At 72.5% G+C, this 21,081-nt stretch overlaps 1 protein-coding gene across 7 annotated transcripts in view; it reads left to right on the forward strand.

Annotated features, from left to right (window-relative positions):
- BAIAP2 (BAR/IMD domain containing adaptor protein 2) overlaps positions 1–21,081 on the forward strand; it is a 39,321-nt gene that overhangs the window by 10,753 nt on the left and 7,487 nt on the right. For 5 of the 7 annotated variants that reach the window (XM_054708852.1, XM_054708855.1, XM_054708854.1 and 2 more), the window contains exons 4-10: positions 8,276–8,337; positions 8,614–8,685; positions 9,008–9,145; positions 18,495–18,647; positions 19,790–20,014; positions 20,112–20,313; positions 20,720–20,921. In XM_054708852.1, coding sequence (XP_054564827.1) covers positions 8,276–8,337; positions 8,614–8,685; positions 9,008–9,145; positions 18,495–18,647; positions 19,790–20,014; positions 20,112–20,313; positions 20,720–20,921 — 1,054 coding nt within the window. The remainder of the gene's footprint in view (positions 1–8,275; positions 8,338–8,613; positions 8,686–9,007; positions 9,146–18,494; positions 18,648–19,789; positions 20,015–20,111; positions 20,314–20,719; positions 20,922–21,081) is intronic. The other 2 variants (XM_054708857.1, XM_054708858.1) reach the window with 2 other exon arrangements.

The raw sequence follows: 21,081 nt of genomic DNA on the forward strand, positions 1-21,081 counted from the left end.
GCCGCGGCGGGCAGAGCGATGCCAGGGCAGGCTCCTCACGCGGCCGGGGCTGCTCGTGGGATGGCGGCCTTCCTTCCTCCGGGCTTGGGGGGTGGGTGCGGCTCTGGCCTCTGTGGGCGCAGCGCTGCCCGCCCGGAGCCCCGGAGGGCGTGGAGGGGCCGAGGGGGTCAGGCTGGGTGGGGCGGGCCTGGCTCCTTGGGCTGTGGACCAGCTGCTCCACAGGCCTCTGGCCTCCCGCCCGCTCCTGCCCCAGGGCCTGGCCCCGCCCCCCGGCGAGTCGGTGCGGGGAAGTCCCCGTGTGTCTGTGAAAGGGGTTCATCCCGTGCAGCGAGGGACGTGGGCAGCCCCAGGCACGTCCCTCCCCGTGGCCACGGCGCACCGAGGGGCCACGTTGGCAGGCGTGTCTGGAAGGTGGTGAGGTCCCACAACCTCCTGGCGGTGGCCTCCTGGGGGGCAGGGTGTCGGCCTGAAATCCCTCCGGCTCGGGGGGCCGTCCCCCAGGGGCCCGCTGTGCTGTGCGTCAGAGGCGGCTGACCCTGTCGTGCGGTGACCTCCGTCCCTGGGGCGTCCTCGTCCGTGTTGTCCCGTCCCCTCCTGCCTCCCGCCTGTGGCCCTGGGAGCAGCTCCTTCCTGTTCACTTCCTCCTACGGGACGGGAGTGAGGGGCGCGTCCCTGCCCTCGGGTGACCGGGGCTCGGAGTGGCCGGGCGGCGCCCGGAGGTGGGGGCATCCTCCCGACACTGACCGTGTCCCCGGCGGCCAGGCCTTCTGGGCAGAGGTGGTTTTCCCGACAGCCTGATGCCAGCCACGCGCCCCCGTCCCCGCCCACCTGGGCCCTGGGGGGGCCCCTCGGGCACGGGGCAGGCTCCCTGGCCGCTGCGTTCACCCTCCTTTCTGCCCTGACCCCTCCCCTTCCCGTTACTTGGGTCCTTCCTGCCTTTTCCTTCCTGTTCAGGGTGGAAGCTGCCTTAGCGGCGGCTCCTGCCCGTGCCCTGGTCTCAGCCCTGGTCTGGCCACCAGGACACGCGCCGGCCCGCGGTCCTCCGAGCCCGCCCTCCCCACGCTGAGGCTGTGGCGCTCGGGGCCCCCGCCGCAGAGAGAGAGACTCCAGTGTGCAGTTCCCCGTGGAGCTCAGAGCCGGCGTGCGCTGTGGCCGCTGCCCGGCCGCCCTCCCGTGGAGCAGCGAGTGGCTGGCTGCCTTTGGTCTCCGCCGCCTGCGCCGCGGCCTCGCGGAAGGGCCTCCTCCCGCCTCTGTTCCCTGCGGTGCGTGGGCCACGCTGGGGCGGCCCGTGCGGCTCAGCCTCACTTTGATGTGCAGGCGGCTTAGTTAGGAGCGTGGACTGCCCGAGTTCCGAGTTCTGGAACCTTCCGCAGCCCCGCTGACCCCGCCAGCAGCTGCCAGCCCCTGAGTTCAGTCTCAGACCCGTCCCGCGACCTGCGATCTACGTGGAGGCGCCTGCGGCCGCGCCCCCACTGCTCCCCTGCCTGCGGCTCTGCCAGCCCGTCCTCGCCGTCCTCGCCGTCCTTCTTGTTCGGTCAGTGCCGTCCAGGCTCCAGGCCAGTCCCCACCCGGTGCGGACACGCTGCCCCGGGCGCAGAGCAGAGCAGGATGGACAGGCTCGCGGCGGGTCTGCGCGTGGTCCAGGCGCCTGCGGGCTGCGTCCCCTGAGGGACCCGGGCGGCCTCTGCGCTGGGCAGGCGGCGAGGCCGGGCCTGGAGGCTGCAGGGCGGAGGCGGAGGGCAGTGCCCTCACCCCAGTCCTCCTGACCCCAGGCCCTCAGAAATGCCATCGGCTGGCGGGAGCGTGGCGCGGAGCTGAGGGTGTTCCGGAATGGTCTGAGATGGGGGGGGGGGCCCTCTTTCTGCCCTGAGGGGGGCAGAGTCCTGGCGGCAGAGGCTGCCCTGCACAGGGTGGGGGTTCGTGTCCGTCTCCCCGGGGTGCTCTGCAGTGGCCAGGCCCCCAGGCTCTCCTCCTGGTTTTTTTAAAAACATTTTTATTGATGTCAGAGAGGAAGGGGGAGAGAGAGAGAGAGAGAGGGAGAGAAACATCCACGATGAGAGAGAATCACGGACCGGCTGCCTCCTGCACGCCCCACGCTGGGGATGGAGCCCGCGACACGGGCCTGTGCCCTGACAGGGAACCGACCTGCGACCTCCTGGTTCCTAGGTTGACGCTCAACCGCTGAGCCACACCGGCCGGGCTGAGCTTTAAGTTTCTGGGCGATCGATTCAGGCAGAGACAGAGAACGGTGTGAGGCACTCGGGTGCCCGTCACCAAGGCGCCCAGAGCGGCTGCGTCCTCTCCCGCCTGCGCCTGCCACGTCGCCCGGCATCCCCGGCGTGCGGGTCCCTCCCCGTCCCGCCTCGGTCAGCAGGCCCGGGGTGCTGTGGGCTGGAAGCACACGTGTGCCCGTGCCCATCCCGGTCCCCGTCCGTGTGCCTGCTGGTGTCTCCCCGCGTTAGCTCCTGGGGGGCCCCTCCGGGGCTACTCCCTCCGGGGTGCCATCCGCGGACACCGGTGGCACAGGCGAGGACCTGTCCCGGCACCTGTGGTGCCCCCAGGCTGCACCCGGAGCCCGTGCCACGGCAGCCCGTCCCGGGCTCCTCCCAGGACTGCGGAGCCAGCGGGGCCGGGCGGGGGCGGGGGCAGAGGCCCGGCACACTGGCAAATGTGGGCGGCCGGGCGGCTGACTCGCGCTGCGGGCATCATGCGTCACGTGCAGGAGGAGGGTCCGTGCTGTCCCTGGCCGACCCTGGCTTCGCAGGGAGCCTTCTGGAACGTTCTGGGCTTTGCAGGAAGGCAGCACGGTCGTGGCAGTGAGCGGGCACAGCCTTCCCTGCACCCTCTGCCTCTTCCGCGCGTGGCCCACTGTCCCGGGAGCCTCGGTGGGGCCTTGCCCTGGGGTCTGCCCGTCCGGGCGGCTACGGGTCGCCCTCCCGGCTCCCACGCTCTGCTGTGCGCTCGGCCTTTGAAGAGGCCGCTGTGTGAGCGGGCGTGTGCGAGCTCGCAGGGCTGGCGCCTGCACGGAGGGCGCGGGAGCTCCTGCTGGGCCGGCCTCCGGGCGGGGCATGCGCCGGCGGGAGGGCTCCCCGGAGCTGAAACCGGCCGGGCTTAGCGCTGAGTCACTGGGTGAAGGTGTGGCCCCACCAGCCCCTGGCGTTTGGCTGCCGTCCACCTGGGTCCCCGAGCGAGGAAAGGCCAGCGTCCCCTCAGCCACAGCCTGGCCGCCCTGGGCCCCGGGGCAGCGAGCTGAGGTGTGCGGTTAGACCCGCGCAGGGGAGCCGTGCCGAGGTCACCCCCGGGCCCTGACTCGGCCTCCACGTCCCCAACCCCGAGGTCCCATAACGGCCACCGGCCTCGGTGGAGATGGCGCCGTGGCCGGCCTCGAGCAGGGCTCCTCGCCTGTGGCCTGCTTGACCTTCACGCCCTTCCCCGCTGTTCCCCGCCCCCCAATCCAGGACACCCTGCCCCCTGGACCCCCACCATGAGTGGCCAGTGCAGGGTGGTCACTGGACCCCAGGAATAGACCACGCTCCCTGCCGCCCCGGGATGGCCGTCTGTCAGGGCGAGGCTCTGTCCTCAGGCTCGGCGTGGGGGCACCAAGGTCGCGGGCGGCCTCATCCGTCCCGGCTGCACCCTCCCCCGAGCACAGGGAGGGAGGGGCGGCGGCCCGGGCAGGGTGTCCCCCTGAGGCCTCCCCAGCGCCCACCCTGCCGCCCTGACCAGCGCTCTCCGGATGGAGCCTGTGCCCGGGGACCAGTCAGCACCCTCCCTGGGTCGCGTGTTCCCGCGGTGGCTCCGTGGCATCAGCCGTGGCTCAGCGGGTCCGCAGGTCCCGGGCGTCTAGGGGCTGCTGGGGAGGATGGTCGGTGGGGACAGCGAGGTGTGGCTGGCCGCTGCCGGGTGACGGGCTTCCTGCCGGGGGGGGGGGGGGGGGGGGGGGGGGGAGGTGGGGAGGAGCCGTCAGCCTGGGCTCCAAGCTGAGCCCCTTCCTGCCGGGGGCTCTGTGGGGCCCGTCCCCTGTGCTGGCGTGGAGCAGGGCTGAGGGGGCCCCTTACGTATTTGTTAGTCTTCGCCCGAGGACGGTCCCCAGGGACATTAGCGAGCGCGGGGAGGAGGGGAGGAGGGGAGGAGGGGAGAGAGACATCGGCGAAAGGGAGACGTCGGTTGGTTGCCTCCTCGTGAGCCCTGCCGGCCAGGGACCAACCTGCACCCGGGTACGCGGCCTCCGTGGGAAAGCGAACCGGAAACCCTGTGGTGCACGGGCAGCGCCGGCCGTGCGCGGGGACGCCTTGACCCCCCGTGGCCGGACGCCCCGCCACGTGCGGCTGCCTGGCGCCTGGGCCCTTGACCCCTTCCCAGTCCCGCAGGTCCGCCGGGCGGAGGAGGACGCACGTGGGAGCGGCCCCTTCGCGCTCGTCCGCGCCGTCCGTCGCCCCGCGGTGCGCCCCACGGCGCGTGCAGCTCGGCTCTGGCCCGACCCCTCGGGCCGTGCTCGCTGGCAGGAACGCGCTCTGTTTAAAGCCCAGTCGGTCTTAACTTGGACCCAAGAGGTGCGGCCCCTGCTCCCTCGGGACTCGGGGTCCAGCCTGAGGGCCTCCGGGGCCGCCGGGGCCGCCGCTCCGCCCCCGCCTTCACGTGCAGACGAGCGCCCCACCCCCAGGGCTGTATCCCCGTCTCCGGTTCGCGCCCCCTCGGCTGAGTGCAGGTGTAGAGCACATGGCCCGGCCGGTGGCTCAGCGGTTAGAGCATCGGCTCGGGCACCAAAGGGCCACGGGTTCGATTCCTGGTCAGGGGCACCGACCTGGGTGTGGGCTCACTCCCCGCCCTAGGTTGGGGCACGTGCAGGAGGCAGCCAATCAATGTGTCTCTCTCACATCCCTCCCTCCCTCCCCCTCCTCCCTCCCTCCCTCCCTTCCTCCTCCCTCCCTCACCCTCCCTCCCTCCCTCATCCCTCCTCCCTCCCTCCCTCCCTCACCCTCCTCCCTCCCTCACCCTCCTCCCTCCCTCCCTCATCCCTCCTCTCCCCTCTCCCCCTCCTCCCTCCCCCCCCCTCCACTTTCTGAGAAGCAGTGAAAAAGCGTCCTTGCTGAGGATTAACAAACAAAGCAAAACCAAACCAGAACATGTTGTCTTTTCTGGAGAAAGTCCGCTGGGTCTCCAGACGCGTCAGTGCCGAGCGCACAGCGTGGGGCTCTCAGAGGGTCAGGTCCCGGCCGGGGCACATGTCCGGGTTGGGGACTCGCTCCCCAGTGGGGGGCGTGCAGGTAGCAGCCGGCCCACGATTCTCTCCCATCGCGATGGTTCTCCCCCCCTCCCTCCCTCTCTGAAGCCAACACGGACACGTTCTAGAACACAAGCAGAGGCTGAGGGCCGGCTCCCAGAGGTCGCCAAAGGTGGCCCCCTGTCTCAGGGTGCGGGGGCGTCCGCAGAGAGGCGGGTGCGGGGGGGGGGCTGGGACCTGGTGGGGCTGAGGGGTGAGGGCTCAGCCCGCTCACCCAGGGGCGGGTGCTGTGCGGAGGGGGCACGGGGTCCCTGCACGCGGCCGGACGAACAGGGAAGTGTGTGCACGTGCGTCTTCAGGAGGCAGCAGGGGTGGCCGGCCCGGGAGGCAGGCCGGAGGCAGGTGGGCGGCGGGCCGGGGCCGGGTGGGGCCACGGGCTCCGGAGGCTGAGCTGGGAGGAGGCCGTTCTGTCCCTTTAAGCCCCAGAGCAGGGCCTGGGTGACTCAGCCTCTGATCCCGGGGCCTTTGACGGACCGGGTGTGGCTGGGGCGGCCTCACACCCACCCGGAGCCTCTGCCCGCGCGGGGGAGGGGGCGGGCTCCCTGGGGGGGCTCCCCGGGGCCTGTGGAGCTCCGGTGGGAGGGGGGTCAGCACCCAGCGGGCCCGGGGCTCAGGGAGCCACAGAAGGGTCCCTGCCTCCTTGCCTGCCGCGCCCGCCCCCGGGGGCAGCCGTCCCCCTGACCGGGCCTGGCCCACGCCTGTTTTTGTGTGTTTTTCTGGCGTTCTAGCCCTGGGTTTATGCAACACAATTCTCTTACTCTACACGGCAAAGTATAAACACATTATCCCAAACGCTGCAAAGTTCTCCCAGCCTCCGAGCAGAAATGTCACCGAACGGCGGCACCCGCAGCCAAAACAGTGCGTGCGCGTTGCCAAGGGAACCCGAGGGGGGAGCCCGCTTGCTCACTGCTTCCGAGAAAGATGTGGGGGGTGGGGGGTGGAGGGGGAGGTGTAGAACAGAACCGCCCACCGCACTGACGCGGGGGCTCGGCCGGGAGGTCAGGACTCCGCGGGAGCGGCTGTGAAAGAGGACGTGCCGGGCGGCGGCCTCCCCCCGGCCCCTCTGCCCGCTGGCGGCGCCGCTTGGCTCCCAGGGACTGGAAACCTGGGCGCTTCCTGCCAGGAAATGGGGCCCCTCAGCGGCTCAGCGGACCCTCCGCTCCCTCCACTCCCCGCTCAGCCTCGCTGCCCGCCCGCCCTCCTCCTCCTCCCTCTCCCGGGAGAGTGTAAGCTGCCAACAGGCAGGGCCCAGCACGGGGCACGGGGCACGAGCCCGACTTGGGCGCAGGAGGCGGTCCGTGAGCCGAGGCCGGGCTGCGAGCGGTCGCCTCTGTCTGGACCGGGTCCCGTCAGAGCGCCCGCCTCTCGACCTCGTCCCTGCGCCCGGCTCGCAGCTCCGGAGCCTTCCCTCCTCCCAGAGCCTGGGGCGGCGTGACCTGCACCCCGAGCACGGGACCGCCTCTGCGACGCCCCCGTGTTTCTGACACGGTTTGTCCCCCGGGTGCTCTGGGGCCCTGGTGTCACCAATCCTGGAGCTGCAGCCCCGAGAGCGGGGGTGGGGGGTCGGGCCGGCACAGGGAGACCTGTGTCCCGGACACAGGGACACAGGACAGACGTGTGCAGGCGCTTCCTGGTCCCGGGGCCGCCCCCGGGGCTCGGGGAGGAGCGGGACCCGCAGAGCTGCCCCTTGGGCTCGGATCTGACCTGAGTGGCTGGGTTGTGTGCCACCCACCCCACGTGCGCACAGCCGCTCGGAGCTGCAGCACGCTAAGCCCTGGGCAGTGCCCGGGGCTCGGTCCCCCAGGGGAGCTGACGGAAGCGGAACCCTCCCCGCAGGGTGCAGGGCGGGCATGAGAGCGGCAGCCAGGCTCCTGGCGCCCCCTCCCTGGCCGGTTCCCTGGCAGCACGAACCTCTGGTTCAGGCCGGGGGGCGGGGGGCGCGGGGAGGCTGGCGTCCTCTCCTGCGGGCAGGTCAGCCCCGGCCCGGCCCCTCGGTGTGCGGCTGCCACACGTGGTTAGGGCCCCGGCCCAGCTGCCGGGACGGTCCGAGCTCCTCACAGGCCCCTCGCCCCCTCCTCGCCTCCCTCAGCTGAAGTCTGTGCGTCTGTCACGGAGCCAGACTCAGGCCCCAACAGCGGGGCAGGCGGGGGGGGGGGGGGGGGCCTGGATGGCTGGGGCCGATCTCGGTGCCCAGGAGGCAGAGCTGGGCCCCGCAGGGTGGGCGCCGGTCCTGCTGCTGGGGTGGCGGCGGGCCGGGTGGCAGGGGCCCCTCCACGGTGCTGTGTGCCCGTGGCCGGCAGGGCGGCGTGTCCGCAGCCAGTGGCAGGGCAGGTGACCGGAGCAGCTGGCCCCCAGGCCCAGCCCTACTTCCGGGAGGGCCCATCGAGGTGGCGTGGGCCTGGGAGGGCAGTGCCAGCCCACAGGGCTCCTGCAGGGCCGGGAGCGTCGCCTCGAGGGGCTGGAGATGGTCCTCGTGGCTGCCCCAGAGGACCGAGTCGTGGCCTCAGATGGCCCGGCCACGAGCAGGGAGGACATGGGCGCAGGCAGCGCTCGGGGCCGGGGCGTGGCGCCCTCAGGCCGGGTGGCCGCCGGCTCCGTGTCCACAGCACGTGCGGCGCCGGCCACCGGAAAGGTCCTCGGCAAGTTCCTGCCGATCCAATGAGCGCGGCCTCGCCCGCGCCCGTGCCTCCCTCTGCGCCATGGGGTCCTTCCTGCCCGACCCCGACGGCCAGGCCGGATGGCCTCCAAGGACAGTGGCCCCTCGTGTGACACCCCGTGTCCCCACTGCTCCCACAAGAGCACTGAGGGGCGCCAGGCCCCGCCCGGCGCCTCGCTGTCCTGGGGAATGCTGGGAGACAGCGGGTGCACCCATCGCTGCCTGCCCGCCAGCCGGTGGCCCTGGGGTCTGGCGCCCCACTTCTCAGCCCCGTGGGGGTGACGGGACGGTGACTGAGAATCCTGACCCGCTTTCCTCTCCGCCTTCCTGTGCAGGCGACGTTCTCTTCCAGATGGCCGAGGTGCACCGGCAGATCCAGAACCAGCTGGAGGAGACGGTGAGCCTCAGCCCCGCGCCGGGCCGGGCCGTGCCGCGGCCTGTAGACGGCCAGACCGTCCCACACCGGCTCCTGTCCCGCTCGCCCGGAGCCTCCTGGCTCCGCGGGGCCTGCCTGTCCCTGCGGGGCCGTCAGCTCTGGGATCAGGTGGCTCCTCTTTCCCGTGGGGTCACCTCCGCCTGTCCCCGCCCTACTGTGCGCTCCCCGCCTCCTCCCCGCCCTACTGTGTGCTCCCCGCCTGCAGCCTGAGCTGACTCGGTGCCGCTCTCTCTCCAGCTGAAGTCCTTTCACAACGAGCTGCTCACGCAGCTGGAGCAGAAGGTGGAGCTGGACTCCAGGTACCTGAGTGTAAGTAGCCCCGCCCACACCTCCCCCCTCCTGCACCGAGAGGTCCCTCTGCGCGCCCCATCCAGTGGCTCCCCCGACATTCCTGCCCATCGAGACGTCACGGGGTGCCAGGGTGAACCCCGCCGCCCGGCTCCCCTGTGCCCACTTGGGGGCTGTGAGTAAAGACGGTGGCGTGATGGCGCCGCTTCCTGGAACCCCCACCCACTCCCTCTCACCCGCGGTGACCGAGTCCCGGGGCTCGTGCCTGCCCAGCCCGACCTTGGTCCCCGGGAGCCGGGAGCCGAGGGAGGGCGGTCACGGCCAGGGTGTCGGTCGCCGGCAGGCCGCGCTGAAGAAGTACCAGACGGAGCAGCGGGGCCGCGGGGACGCGCTGGACAAGTGCCAGGCCGAGCTGAAGAAGCTGCGCAAGAAGAGCCAGGGCAGCAAGAACCCCCAGAAGTACTCGGACAAGGAGCTGCAGGTGGGCGGGCGCCGGGCCGGGAGGGAGGGCCGCGGGCGCCGGGCCGGAGGGAGGGCCGGGAGGGAGGGCCGCGGGCGCCGGGCCGGAGGGAGGGAGGGCCGCGGGCGGGCGCCGGGCCGGAGGGAGGGCCGCGGGCGCCGGGCCGGGAGGGAGGGCCGCGGGCGGGCGCCGGGCCGGGAGGGAGGGCCGCGGGCGGGCGCCGGGCCGGAGGGAGGGAGGGCCGCGGGCGCCGAGCGGGAGGGAGGGCCGCGGGCGCCGGGCGGGAGGGAGGGCCGCGGGCGCCGGGCCGGGAGGGAGGGCCGCGGGCGCCGGGCGGGAGGGCCGCGGGCGCCGGGCGGGAGGGAGGGCCGCGGGCGCCGGGCCGGGAGGGAGGGCCGCGGGCGCCGGGCCGGGAGGGAGGGCCGCGGGCGCCGGGCCGGGAGGGAGGGCCGCGGGCGCGCCAGGAGCTGCAGGTGGGCGCCGGGCCGGGAGGGAGGGCCGCGGGCGCGCCAGGAGCTGCAGGTGGGCGCCGGGCGGGAGGGAGGGCCGCGGGCGCGCCAGGAGCTGCAGGTGGGCGCCGGGCGGGAGGGAGGGCCGCGGGCGCCGGGCCCGGAGGGAGAGGGAGGGCCGCGGGCGCCGGGCCGGGAGGGAGGGCCGCGGGCGCCGGGCCGGGAGGGAGGGCCGCGGGCGCCGGGCCGGGAGGGAGGGCCGCGGGCGCCGGGCGGGAGGGAGGGCCGCGGGCGCCGGGCCGGGAGGGAGGGCCGCGGGCGCCGGGCGGGAGGGAGGGCCGCGGGCGCCGGGCGGGAGGGAGGGCCGCGGGCGCCGGGCCGGGAGGGAGGGCCGCGGGCGCCGGGCCGGGAGGGAGGGCCGCGGGCGCGCCAGGAGCTGCAGGTGGGCGCCGGGCCGGGAGGGAGGGCCGCGGGCGCGCCAGGAGCTGCAGGTGGGCGCCGGGCGGGAGGGAGGGCCGCGGGCGCGCCAGGAGCTGCAGGTGGGCGCCGGGCGGGAGGGAGGGCCGCAGGCGCCGGGCCCGGAGGGAGAGGGAGGGCCGCGGGCGCCGGGCCGGGAGGGAGGGCCGCGGGCGCCGGGCCGGGAGGGAGGGCCGCGGGCGCCGGGCCGGGAGGGAGGCTCCCCGCCGCAGCACGCACAGGTTTCGGGTTGGGGTGCGCGTGTCTGTCCTGAGCCAGTGGGTGGCCGGTGGCCCTGCTCTCGGCCCCGCGGGAGCCTGAGCAGCGGCTCTCATGTCGGCCTGTCTGCACTCGGCGCGGAGCGCGACCCCGGCTGTTACTCCAGTCAGTGCGCACTCGCCCACCGGGCGGGCTCTGGGCACGCGGCCGCCCTGCAGGGTGAGGCAGATGGCACTGGCGGGCGGGGGCGGGGCAGCCTGTCCTGTCACTCAGCCTCTCGCCAGGTCGCAGCCTGAGTGCTGAGCGGGCCAGGATGTAGGGCAGCAGGACCCGGAGGGGCCCGGCCCCAATTCCCTGATTCTACACCCCGGCCACTCCGCGCACACAGCCCGCCACCTGCTCTCCAAGGTCACACGTGACCCAGATGAGGGGGGGCTGGAAAACTGGACCCCACTTGTTTGTAAAGGAAATGTCCCGAAGGTGCTCCCCGCCAGTCAGCGTGGGGGGCACCTGGGCGGGCAGGGGGGCGGCACTCGGGTCGCCCTCAGCTCAGAGCCCACCTTCCTGCCTGCATCGGGCCGACTGCATACACCCCACTGCTGACTGGGCACATGCACATGTGTGTGCCCGTGTGTGCGCGTGTGTCTGCGCGCACACGTGTGTGCACGTGTCTGTGTGTGTGGCAACAGCAGCTGAGGGTCAGCCCCCTGTGGGAAGCAGCTGAGCGCTGGTGGGGCAGTGATCCCGTCACCCAGCACCCGCCCCCGTCCGCCACAGCCGCAGCCTCTCCCGCGTCCTGTGTGTGTGAGTGGCAAGGACACAGCCCTGCCCTCTGAGCGCACCTTCCCGTTTCCCGCGTCCACGGTCTGTGGACCATCGTGACCCGTCACGCCTGAGGCCTGGCCACGCGGCCGTGAGGTGTCCCACCCACCCCCCGGGACGGTTTGCCACGTTGCTTCCTGGAAGCCTGGGCCCGGGAACAGCGCCCCCCACTGTCCAGGAGGAAAACAGCACCCCAGCCGGGCTGCCCTGGGCGCCCTGAGGACTGAGGACAGGCCAGGGGCAGCGCCTGTGCCGTCTCCCGAGGTGCTGCTTCTGGGGCAGCCGTGACCTAGTGCTGTGGGGTGCGCACCGTGGAGGCCCCCCCCCCCGTAAAGCGCACACAGCCCCCCTCTCACCCACCCGGGTAAAGCGCACACAGCCCCCCCCCGTAAAGCGCACACAGCCCCCCCGTAAAGCGCACAGCCCACTCCAGCGCCAGCAGGCCCAGGCTCGGCTGTGGCTCCCCTTCTGGTGGCGCCGTGGCCCTGCGTCCGGCTTCTCGCATCAGCACACGTGCTTTGGGCTCGTCCCGGCTGGAGCGCGTGGCCCCAAACATGGAGGCTCCATCTGGAGCCCGGCCCCCTCCCTGGACCCGCTGGCCCTGCAGTGACCGGCGATCTGAGAGCCGTCAGAGGGTAGAGGTCACGGCCAGTGTCCCTGTGTGGCCAAGCACCCGCAGGCTCCCCTTGGTGAAGGCGGAGGCACCCCCATGTCTGACCACACAGGGTGGTGCCACGGCGGGGGCTGGGGCACGTGGCCGTGGGCGTGGCTTGCTCAAGCTCAGCAGAGGTGGTGGTCTCTCACGAGAGCCCAGCGTTGGGGTCACCTGGTGTGTCTGGAGCCCTGGCCCACCTGCCCCCCCTGAGCCCTGGCCCCCCTGCCCCCCCTGAGCCCTGGCCCACCTGCCCCCCAGCCCCCCTGCCCACCCTGAGCCCTGGCCCACCTGCCCCCCAGCCCCCCTGAGCCCTGGCCCCCCTGCCCCCCCTGAGCCCTGGCCCACCTGCCCCCCCCGAGCCCTGGCCCCCCAGCCCCCCCTGAGCCCTGGCCCCCCTGCCCCCCCTGAGCCCTGGCCCCCCTGCCCGCCCTGAGCCCTGGCCCACCTGCCCCCCAGCCCCCCTGAGCCCTGGCCCCCCTGCCCCCTCCCCGAGCTTTGTGAGTGTGAGACTCGGGGAGGGTGGCGAGGCCACCTCAGAACCCATGAGGTGCCTAGAACCCCAACGCCAGGCAGCACAGGCCCCGCCCGCTCTGCCCTCCAGGCCCTGGGACTCCTGGGCAGACTCGTGCTCTGGGGCCAGTGGCCAGCCCGGCGGCCCGAGCGGCAGAGGGCAGGCCGTACCCAGAGAGACGGCCGCTGCCGTGAGGGGGCAGAGGGGGTGGGGAAGAGCAGGACCAGGGTGTCCGTCTGTCCGTCAGCACGGCTCCCGGGAGCGGGGCTGGGTCAGAGCCGGCCGCTGTCGCGGCTGCTGGTGACGGGCTGTGCTGAGGGGCCTCCACGGACAGAACTGGCTCATTGTAGGTCGGGGACGGGCACGCAGAGGCTCCCGGGCGCTAACTGGGACGCGGGTTCTCTCGGGAAGGGGGTGTGCTCCCCGCCCAGGGCTGCCCACCCTCCGGGCAGCACAGAGGAGACCACAGAGGACGTCCGTGAGCCACAAGCCTTGGCCGGTGACCCTGTCCTTTTGGTCCTGGGGTCTCAGCCTCGCGGGGGTCCCTTCGATGGTGGGGTGCTGTGCTGCAGCCTGACTGGGGTCCCTGTTAGGGTTGCCGGCAGCCCAGCCCCTGGAGCTGCTGGTGGAGGCAGAGTCCTGCTGGGGACGGGGGGGGGGGGGGCAGGGGGGGCTGCCAGGGGCCCGGAGCGGCCAGCGGGGGCACGGCCAGGCCTGGGTCCCCATCCCTCTCTGAGAGGAGGGCTGCTGGGGGCGGGGGGCCGTGACAGGCACCCGGCTGGTCCTGGTCTGAGATCCTGGGGTCGGGGTGCCTGCCACGGGGCTGCCCGACCGGCCCTGGGCAGCTTGCAGCGGCCACGCGAGCCCGTTGGCCTCGGCTCCCCGGCTCGTGGGCTCTGGCAGGCGCGTGCGTCCCGGGCGACCTGCGGGGCGGGGCGCTTCTATTTCAGGGGTGTGTAATTAGCCAGCAGAAGCAGAATAACCGTAATTTAGATCGTCAAGGAGGATAACGGCAGAGGCTGGTCCCGTTACCACGTGGCTGTGGACGAGGCGCTGGTGGCGGGGCCTGCGGGGCGCAGGCTGGGGACGCGTCCGGTGCTGCAGGCCCTCTGGGCACGGGCCGGGCAGGGGCCTCGGTGGGCACGGAGTGCGAGAAACCAGAGGCCTCGGACCGTGCCGGGCGTCCGTGCCCAGAGGGCCTCTGCCTGTGGGACTCGGCCCCTTTGTGCCCCAGGACCGAGCTGCGGCCATCTCCCCCCCCCCCGCCGCCACCCCCCGCGGGGGCGGGAGTGGCCCGGTGCCGCCTTCCCTGGCGCTGGAGTAGCCTGGAGCCTCTTGGGCCTTTAGAGCCGCGACAGGCCTCCCTGCAGGGGCCCCGGGAGCTCGGGCAGGAACGGGAAGCTGGCTTAGGGAAGTGCTTGCTTAGCTGAACGTTCCGGTGGTTTCCCAGCACGTGACGTGGCAGGAATGTGCAGGGAACATTTAAGTCTTTGAAGTCGGGTGTGGCTTTGGCACCTGCCGAACCGCCGTGGCCACGGGGGGCGGGGCTGCCCGGCAGGCGGGGCCTCCGCTTCCACGAGGAGCCGAGACCCGTGGGTTCAGCACCCACAGAGGCCGCCCGGCCGAGCAGGCGTGAGCGTGACCTCCGACCTTCTCCAGGTCTCGGAGCAGACCCCAGGCCTGGACAGTGGGGATCCTCGAGGGGTGACCCGCTCCCTGGCAGCTCCCCAGGGCGGGGGCTCAGGTGCCTGTGGTCCCCGAGTCCCCTGGCTTCGGGGGGGGGGGGTTGATCTGTGGGCTTCCTCTGGCCTCTGTGCAGCGCTGGGCGTGGGGCGCGGGCACACACTGGCCAGCACCCGGAGGGGGCGTGGGCAGCTGGTCTGATGGTCCCGGGTCCCTTGCCAGCCTGTGACGGCTTCGGGCCCTTCCCCAGGACGCCGAACCCGGGCTCGTGGGTCCCCGAAGCCGCCGGGGAGACCCCCACTTCTCCCCGAGCAACACGTCCTCCTTCAGCCAGGTGGCCGCCCTGCTCCGTCCCCGCCGCCTCTTGCCCTGAGCTCTTGTGTTTAAATGAGACTCTTCAGGGCCTTCACCCACGGAACCACGGCCTGGTCCGGCCACACGCAGGCTCCCGCGGCTCGGGGCTTCCCCCGCTGACCCCGGCCGCTTCCCCTTCGTGGTGGGAGCGCCAGGCCCGTCAGAGCCGGGAGGGGCACGGCCTGGCCCAGGCTCCAGGGACCAAGGAGGCCCGGGCAGCCGCTGACCCTCCCTCGCTGTCCCCGGAGCCCCCCGGCGGCAGCGGCGGGATTCCGTGCGTTCACGAGCTGCCGGGTCGGCAGGGGCGGCGTGCGGTTTCTGAGAACCGTGGGAGCGCGGCTGCCGCAGGGGCTGAGGTGGACGGCGCGGGCAGGCACTCGTTCGGGGCGCCCCTCCCCCCTGCGTCACCCCGGCTTTGGAGGAAAAGCCCGGGTTCTGATCGCTTTGTCTTCTCGGATTACAGCTGCTCAGCCCGAGTGACTCAGTGGGAGCAGCCGTGGGTCTTAAACGCTGTCAGCTGGGTGTTTCTACAGCGCCGTCGCCATAGCACCCGCTGAGCCGGGAACGGGCACAGCCGGGAGGGGCCCGGAGGGGCAGGGCCAGGCCTCGCTCTCCTGTGGACGCTGCTTGTGGGGTGTCCTGCCCTCAGCGGGCCGCCGTGGCCTGGAGCCCGCGGGGCACGTGCCCTGGTGTCCCGGGGGAGGCTCCACGCGTGGCCTCGATCCCAGGAGCCGCCGGGAAGCCCTGGTCTCTCCCTGCGAGCCTCGGCGTCCAGGAAAGGAGGCCAGGGCAGCCGCTGTTCCTCGACAGCCCGGCGGCCACGTGGCCTTGCCCAGGGCTCTGCCCCGGCCAGACTGTCGGTGCTCCGGCCGCTGGACACCCAGGGCCCTGGGGGAAGGTGGCGGCTCCCCGTCCTCACGCCCCAGCTGGGTGGCCGCACCGCAGGCCCGTGGGGGGGCAGTATTTCTCCCGCCTGTGCCCCAGGAGACGTCCCTGGCCCCGGGCCTCTGCCTGAGCTGCCCTCCCGCCAAGCTCCTGGTTCCCCTGGAGACGTGCCTTTGAATAAGTGGAAACTTAAAAATAAGACGCAGCCCCGCCCCCGCCCTGGGGGCTGCCAGCCCGCTAATGAGGCCAGCCCTGTGCCTGGGCCAGCGCAGGCTGCTCTGCTCGGGGAGGGAGGCGAGCGCAGCCTGGAAACCCAGAAACCGGCCCAGCCTCGGCCTCGGCCGGGAGGAGCTGTTCTCAGCAGCACTCCGCCATGCACCCAGGGGGCCCGCGTCCCCGTTACGCCGCGTCCTGGGTGACGGTCAAGGCTGCCTTTGCTGCTCCGAGGCCCCACCCAGATGGCCCTGCCTCCGCCCGAGCTGGGGTGGCCGCCTTCCCGCACACGCTCTCTGAGCGAGCCCTTCCCCCGACCCTCTGCCCAGAGCTGCTCCCAGCCCCTGCCCGCTGCCCTGTCCTCCCCGCCCTCGTGGGCCTCGTCGGGGCTTCGGGGAGTGGACAGTCCCCTCGGTGGGCGCCCCCTCCGCCGCGGAGCCAGGTGCCGTCTAAGGAGCCCCCCCCCCCCCCGCATGCCTTGCCCATTGTGCCTGGCACAGGCCTCCAGAGCCCGGATCTGCAGGCTCCCGTCTCCCTGGAGGAGCCTGTGCAGGGGAGCTTTGGGGGGCAGGGCGGGGGCACTGGTAGGAGGCCTGGGGGGAGGGCGGGGGGGGCACACACTTCGTAACCAGAGGAAAAGTACTTTGAGCTGAGCTGCTTGGGATGAGGAGGAGGAGGAGGAGGAGGAGGAGGAGGTGGAGGAGCGGGGATGGGAGGGGGGAGGGAGGGGGGAGGGGGTGCAGGGCGCCCCTGCTGGAGGCCTGGAGCCTGTGTGCAGACCTTTCTCCCAGGTGCCATCCTGGGGCCCCTCGGGTGCATTTGTGGAGGGGCCAGGCCTGACTCCCAGAGGCGGCGGCCTTGGTCTGGGGGTGGGTAGCTATTTTGAGCCCCATTTAAGCTGCCCTCCCCGGGGAGTTTAGTGTGGAAAGCTGGGTGGTCTGCAGGGCAGTGGGGGGGTCCCAAGTTCCGGTGAGGGCTGGGCAGGGCCTGCCTTGCGGGGTGCGGCTCACTGGCGCTGGCAGAGGGTCGGCCAGGCCCACTCCGGAGGCCGGGCCTCGCCCCCCAGCTGAGCGCTGCTGCGGCAGGAACAGCCTGATCCTGATCCTTCTCCCGCTCACTCCGTCGCCCACCTGGGCTCGCACCGCCTACCCGCGCTGAGTCAGCTGGCGGAAGGTGCTGGATCGGGCGGGGGAGGCTGCCCCCTGGTGGCCGGCTTGCACCTGCCGGAGGGCTGGGCTGCTGGGGAAGAGCCCGTTCTGCAGAAGCCGCTCCGGGCAGTTCCGGCAAGTTCCGGCAGCCCAGGCGTGCAGGTCAGCCTCGCACATGCACCTGGGGGGCGGGGGGCCTGCAGACCCCACAGGTGTGCATGGCTGCTCTGCCTCCCAGCACCCCCCCACACAGCCGTGCGGCTCGTTAGTTTCCAGCCTGCAAGCCAGAACCTTGGGGCCCAGCACCCAGCGCGGCTCCTGTGCCGCCCCCTCGGCTGGGTGTGAATTAGTCACGCGCCCGCCCCGCTGGCGGAGCTTCAGGTGCTGGGAATCAGGATCCGCAGGCGGTGCCCACCCCCGCCCTGCCGCCCGGTCCCCAGCAGTCCGCCAGCATGACCCGCGAGTGTGGCTGCCGGGTTCAGAGGGGACAGTGGGGTTCAGAGGGGACAGGAGGGGGGTGCTCCCAGGGCACAGAGGCCCCCTGGCCTTGGGGCTGCCAGACTATAACCTGTACTCAAACCCCATTGGCCAAAACAAGTCACATGGCCAAGGCCTGCACCAATGTGCTGGCCAGGAGCTGTGTCCCACTGCCAGTGGGCGGGGCCCGCGCTCACCCCTGTGGGCGGGCCCTGTGACCTCGGCCCGCACTTTCCGACCAGGCCCCGTCCGTCCGCTTCCTGCCTGTCACTCCTCACAAAGCGCTGGGCCCTCTGTCCATGGCCTCGTGGGCAGGGCTTGCTGGTGCCATTTTTTTATGACTTTATACTTTTTGTTAAAAGACTCAATATGTAGCTTACCATTTTTAAGTTCAGAATTTATCTCCCCAAACTGACGCCCTGTCCCCTCTGGATGTCAGCTCGCCGCCTCCCACGCCCGTCCCTGAGCCCCCCACTCACCCAGCCTCGGGCCGTCGACCCGCTCGGGCCTGGTGGTTCTGGACGTCGGTAGTTGGGTCTGAGGACTCGGTCCGGTTGAGGCGTCTCGTGTGGGGTTTCGGTCGTGGCACGTGGGCGTCCATCAGGCAGCCCAGAGGGGCCGCCCCGACCGCATCCAGGAGGGAGCCAGAGCTGGGGGTCAGGCCGCAGAGTGGACCCACCCCAGGATCTGGGGGGTGGGGGCTGGGGCTCGGGTCCAACGGGGCTTGGCGAGGCCGCCGTGTTCGTCCCGGCAGCTTCTCAGCCGCTCAGGCGGCCCTGGGGTTGGCACGGGGGAAGGTCTGTGGCCGGTCACTTTCAGTCCTCACCCTGCGCAGGGCTCCTCGGCCCCTCCCCCTCCCCAGGGCTTCCTCCTCCCGCACCACCACCCGCACCCGCTGGGCTCCCTGCTCCCACCTCGTTCCATCCCCTCCACGAGCTGACACCCCGGGCCCTCACCTCAGCCTTCGGTCCTCTGAGGCGGAGCTGCCAGCCGGACAGGGTGGCCCAGTGGTGGAGCAGTGACCTAGGAGGTCACGGTTCCTGGTCAGGGCCAGGTTGTGAGTTTGGTCCCCAGTCGGGGGCGTGCAGGAGGCAGCCAATCAATGGTTCTCTCTCATCGTTGATGTTTCTATCTCCCTCCCTTTCTCTGTGAAATCAACAAAAACACGTTTTAAAAAAGAGGCGCTGCCACGGGGCTTTGCCCGCCCGAGTGCCTCCCGTTGGAGCTGAGACAGGTTCTGGAAACATCCGCACGCACGGGCCCGGGTGCCCCGCGAGCCGGGAGGACGGGGCAGCGGCATGGACATTCGGGGAGGGGCTGGCCAGACACCAGGTCTGGGCACACGGTGCCCCCCCTCTTGCTTGGGAAGAGGCCCCCAGAGGTCGGCGTGGGCAGAGGCGCGGGGCAGGCGGCTGTGTGTGCCCCAGGCCTGTGGGTGCCCACACGGGGAGTCACGGACGTCCTGCCCGGCTTACGGGGCCCCGCCCTCTCTCCCCAGTACATCGACGCCATCAGCAGCAAGCAGGGCGACCTGGAGAACTACGTGTCCGACGGCTACAAGACGGCGCTGACGGAGGAGCGGCGCCGGTTCTGCTTCCTGGTGGAGAAGCAGTGCGCCGTGGCCAAGAACTCGGCCGCCTACCACTCCAAGGTGAGCTGCCCGCCCGCCTGGGCTTTCGGCCGCCGCGCCTTCAGGGGCACTTCCGGGCCCCGAGGGGGGCTCCGGGGACAGCCGCCTCCTGAGGACGGTGTCGCTGACAGGCTGGGAGGGGCCAGCTCCTGGGAGGGGCCACACGGCCGGGAGCCGCTGTGGAGCCCGGCTTAGCCCCCAGGGTCCCCGGCTCCCCTGAAGGGCCCAGTTCCCCAGAGTGCACAGGCAGGAGCTGGAACCTTCTGGAACCCTCAGGGAGCTTAGAGCTGGCCGGTAGGGTCCGGGCACACACACTCACACGTGTGCTCGGTCTGAGACTCGGCTTCGGCCCCCTGGCCTGGCCTCCAAGGAGACGTGCCCTCCCCAACGGAGAGGCCGCGGCGGCCTCCACCACACCGTGAGGGCTCTGCCCGCGGGGCTCCAGGCGGCACCTGCGCCCTCTGGTGGCGGCCGGCCCTGTGGCGGATCAGGGAGCGCCATCGTCCCTGTGGGGCACCCGTTTCCCAGAGGTGACACCTGCCGTCCCAGGCGCTGACCCGGCCCCCCTCCGGCGGGTTCGAGAGCACAGGCTGTGCCCTGGGCCTGGCCTCTGACCCCGTAGCAACGGGGCTCCATCGCCCGGGGCGGCGCTGGCCTTCCCCCACTGCAGCTGCTCAGGGGAGTGCCCTGACCTGGGGCGTCCATGGTGCCAAGTCCCCGCTGGCCTGTCTCCCCAGCACCCCAGACCGTCAGCCGTGCGTCTCTTCCCGTTTCAGCCACTGCTCGTGGGCGTGGCCCTCGGTCGGGTGTAAACAAACCTCTTTGCCAGCGGGCAGCCTGGCCTCAGGGCCGGCTGGGGGGCCCCACGGCTCCGCACCCCCCGGCCCCCCCGTAGCCCTGCCCTGCGGGGCTTCCAGGCTCAGGCCTGTGGGGGCGGCCCCTCCGAGCATCTGGCGGTTTGTCCATGAGGGGGGTCCCCATTCCGTGGCCCCGTGTGGGCCACTGTCCACGCGCAGCCCAGCCAGGTGGCCCCTGGGGTGGGGCGTTGGTGGGGCCTCCCGGTGCCCCGTGGGGCTGGGCCGCATGCGAGGTGAGCGCAGGGCGGAGGCTCCCGGGACGCCGGAGCCCGCGTCGCCCTGACCCGCCCCCCGCTCCCACTTCAGGGCAAAGAGCTGCTGGCGCAGAAGCTGCCGCTTTGGCAACAGGCCTGCGCGGACCCCAACAAGATCCCGGACCGCGCGGTGCAGCTGCTGCAGCAGCTGGCGAGCAGCAACGGCGCCGTCCTGCCCGGCGCCCTGTCGGCCTCCAAGTCCAGCCTGGTCATCTCGGACCCCATCCCGGGGGCCAAGCCCCTGCCGGTGCCCCCCGAGCTGGCCCCGTTTGTGGGGGTGAGTGCCCAGCGCCCGGAGGCCTGTGGGTGTCGGGTGGCGCCCCCCGCTCGGCCCGGCCCCCCTGCAACCCCGCCCCTGCCGCCTCTCCCCACAGCGGCTGTCCGCCCAGGAGAACGCGCCCGTCATGAATGGCGTCTCGGGCCCCGACAGCGAGGACTACAGCCCCTGGGCTGACCGCAAGGGGGCCCAGCCCAAGTCCTCGTCTTCTTCGCAGCCTCAGACCAAGATGAGCGACTCCTACTCCAACACGCTGCCCGTGCGCAAGAGCGTGGCGCCCAAGAACAGCTACGCCGCCAGTAAGGCCCCGGGCGGCCGCAGCGGGGGCGGGGGGCCCAGGCTCACACGCGTGTGCATGCGTGTGCTGCACCTGGGGCCCTTGGAGACTCCATCCTGAGGGGTTTCTCAGGGCGCCCCGTTCCGTCCAGCGAGTGGGGGTGCCCAGAGCAGGGGGTGCTAAGGCCCCGTGGACAGCTCCCGCCCTGGGGCCGGGGGGGGGGGGGGGGGGCTGAGGCCCAGCCCGCGATGGTGGCAGCTCTGAGCCGCCGCGTCCCCGCGCCCAGGCCCTTCCAGACCCGAGTCCACCCGCTCTGGCCGGGCGGGGTACCGGACGGAGGTCCGTTCCAGGCCCACTGGGGCCGAGCTGACGGGAGGTGACAGCCTTGGCCTCCTCGGCCGCGCCCCTCACACCCCCTGTCGCCGCAGCGGAGAACAAGACGCTGCCCCGCTCCAGCTCCATGGCGGCCGGCCTGGAGCGCAACGGCCGCACGCGAGTGAAGGCCATCTTCTCACACGCGGCGGGCGACAACAGCACCCTGCTGAGCTTCAAGGAGGGCGACCTCATCACCCTGCTGGTGCCCGAGGCCCGCGACGGCTGGCACTACGGCGAGAGCGAGAAGACCAAGATGTGAGCCTGGGCGGCAGGCGGCGAGCGGGCCCTGCCCTTGGGGGGGGTCGTCCCTGACCCTGGGCCGCCCCCTTCTCCTGGCCCCCCTCCCCTGGCGCCCCCCCTTCCTCTGGGCCCCCCCTCTCCCCGGGCCCCCCTTTCTCTGGGCCCCCCCTCTCAC

This window comes from Eptesicus fuscus, chromosome 20 (genome assembly GCF_027574615.1).
Source record: "Eptesicus fuscus isolate TK198812 chromosome 20, DD_ASM_mEF_20220401, whole genome shotgun sequence".
Lineage (NCBI taxonomy): Eukaryota > Metazoa > Chordata > Mammalia > Chiroptera > Vespertilionidae > Eptesicus > Eptesicus fuscus.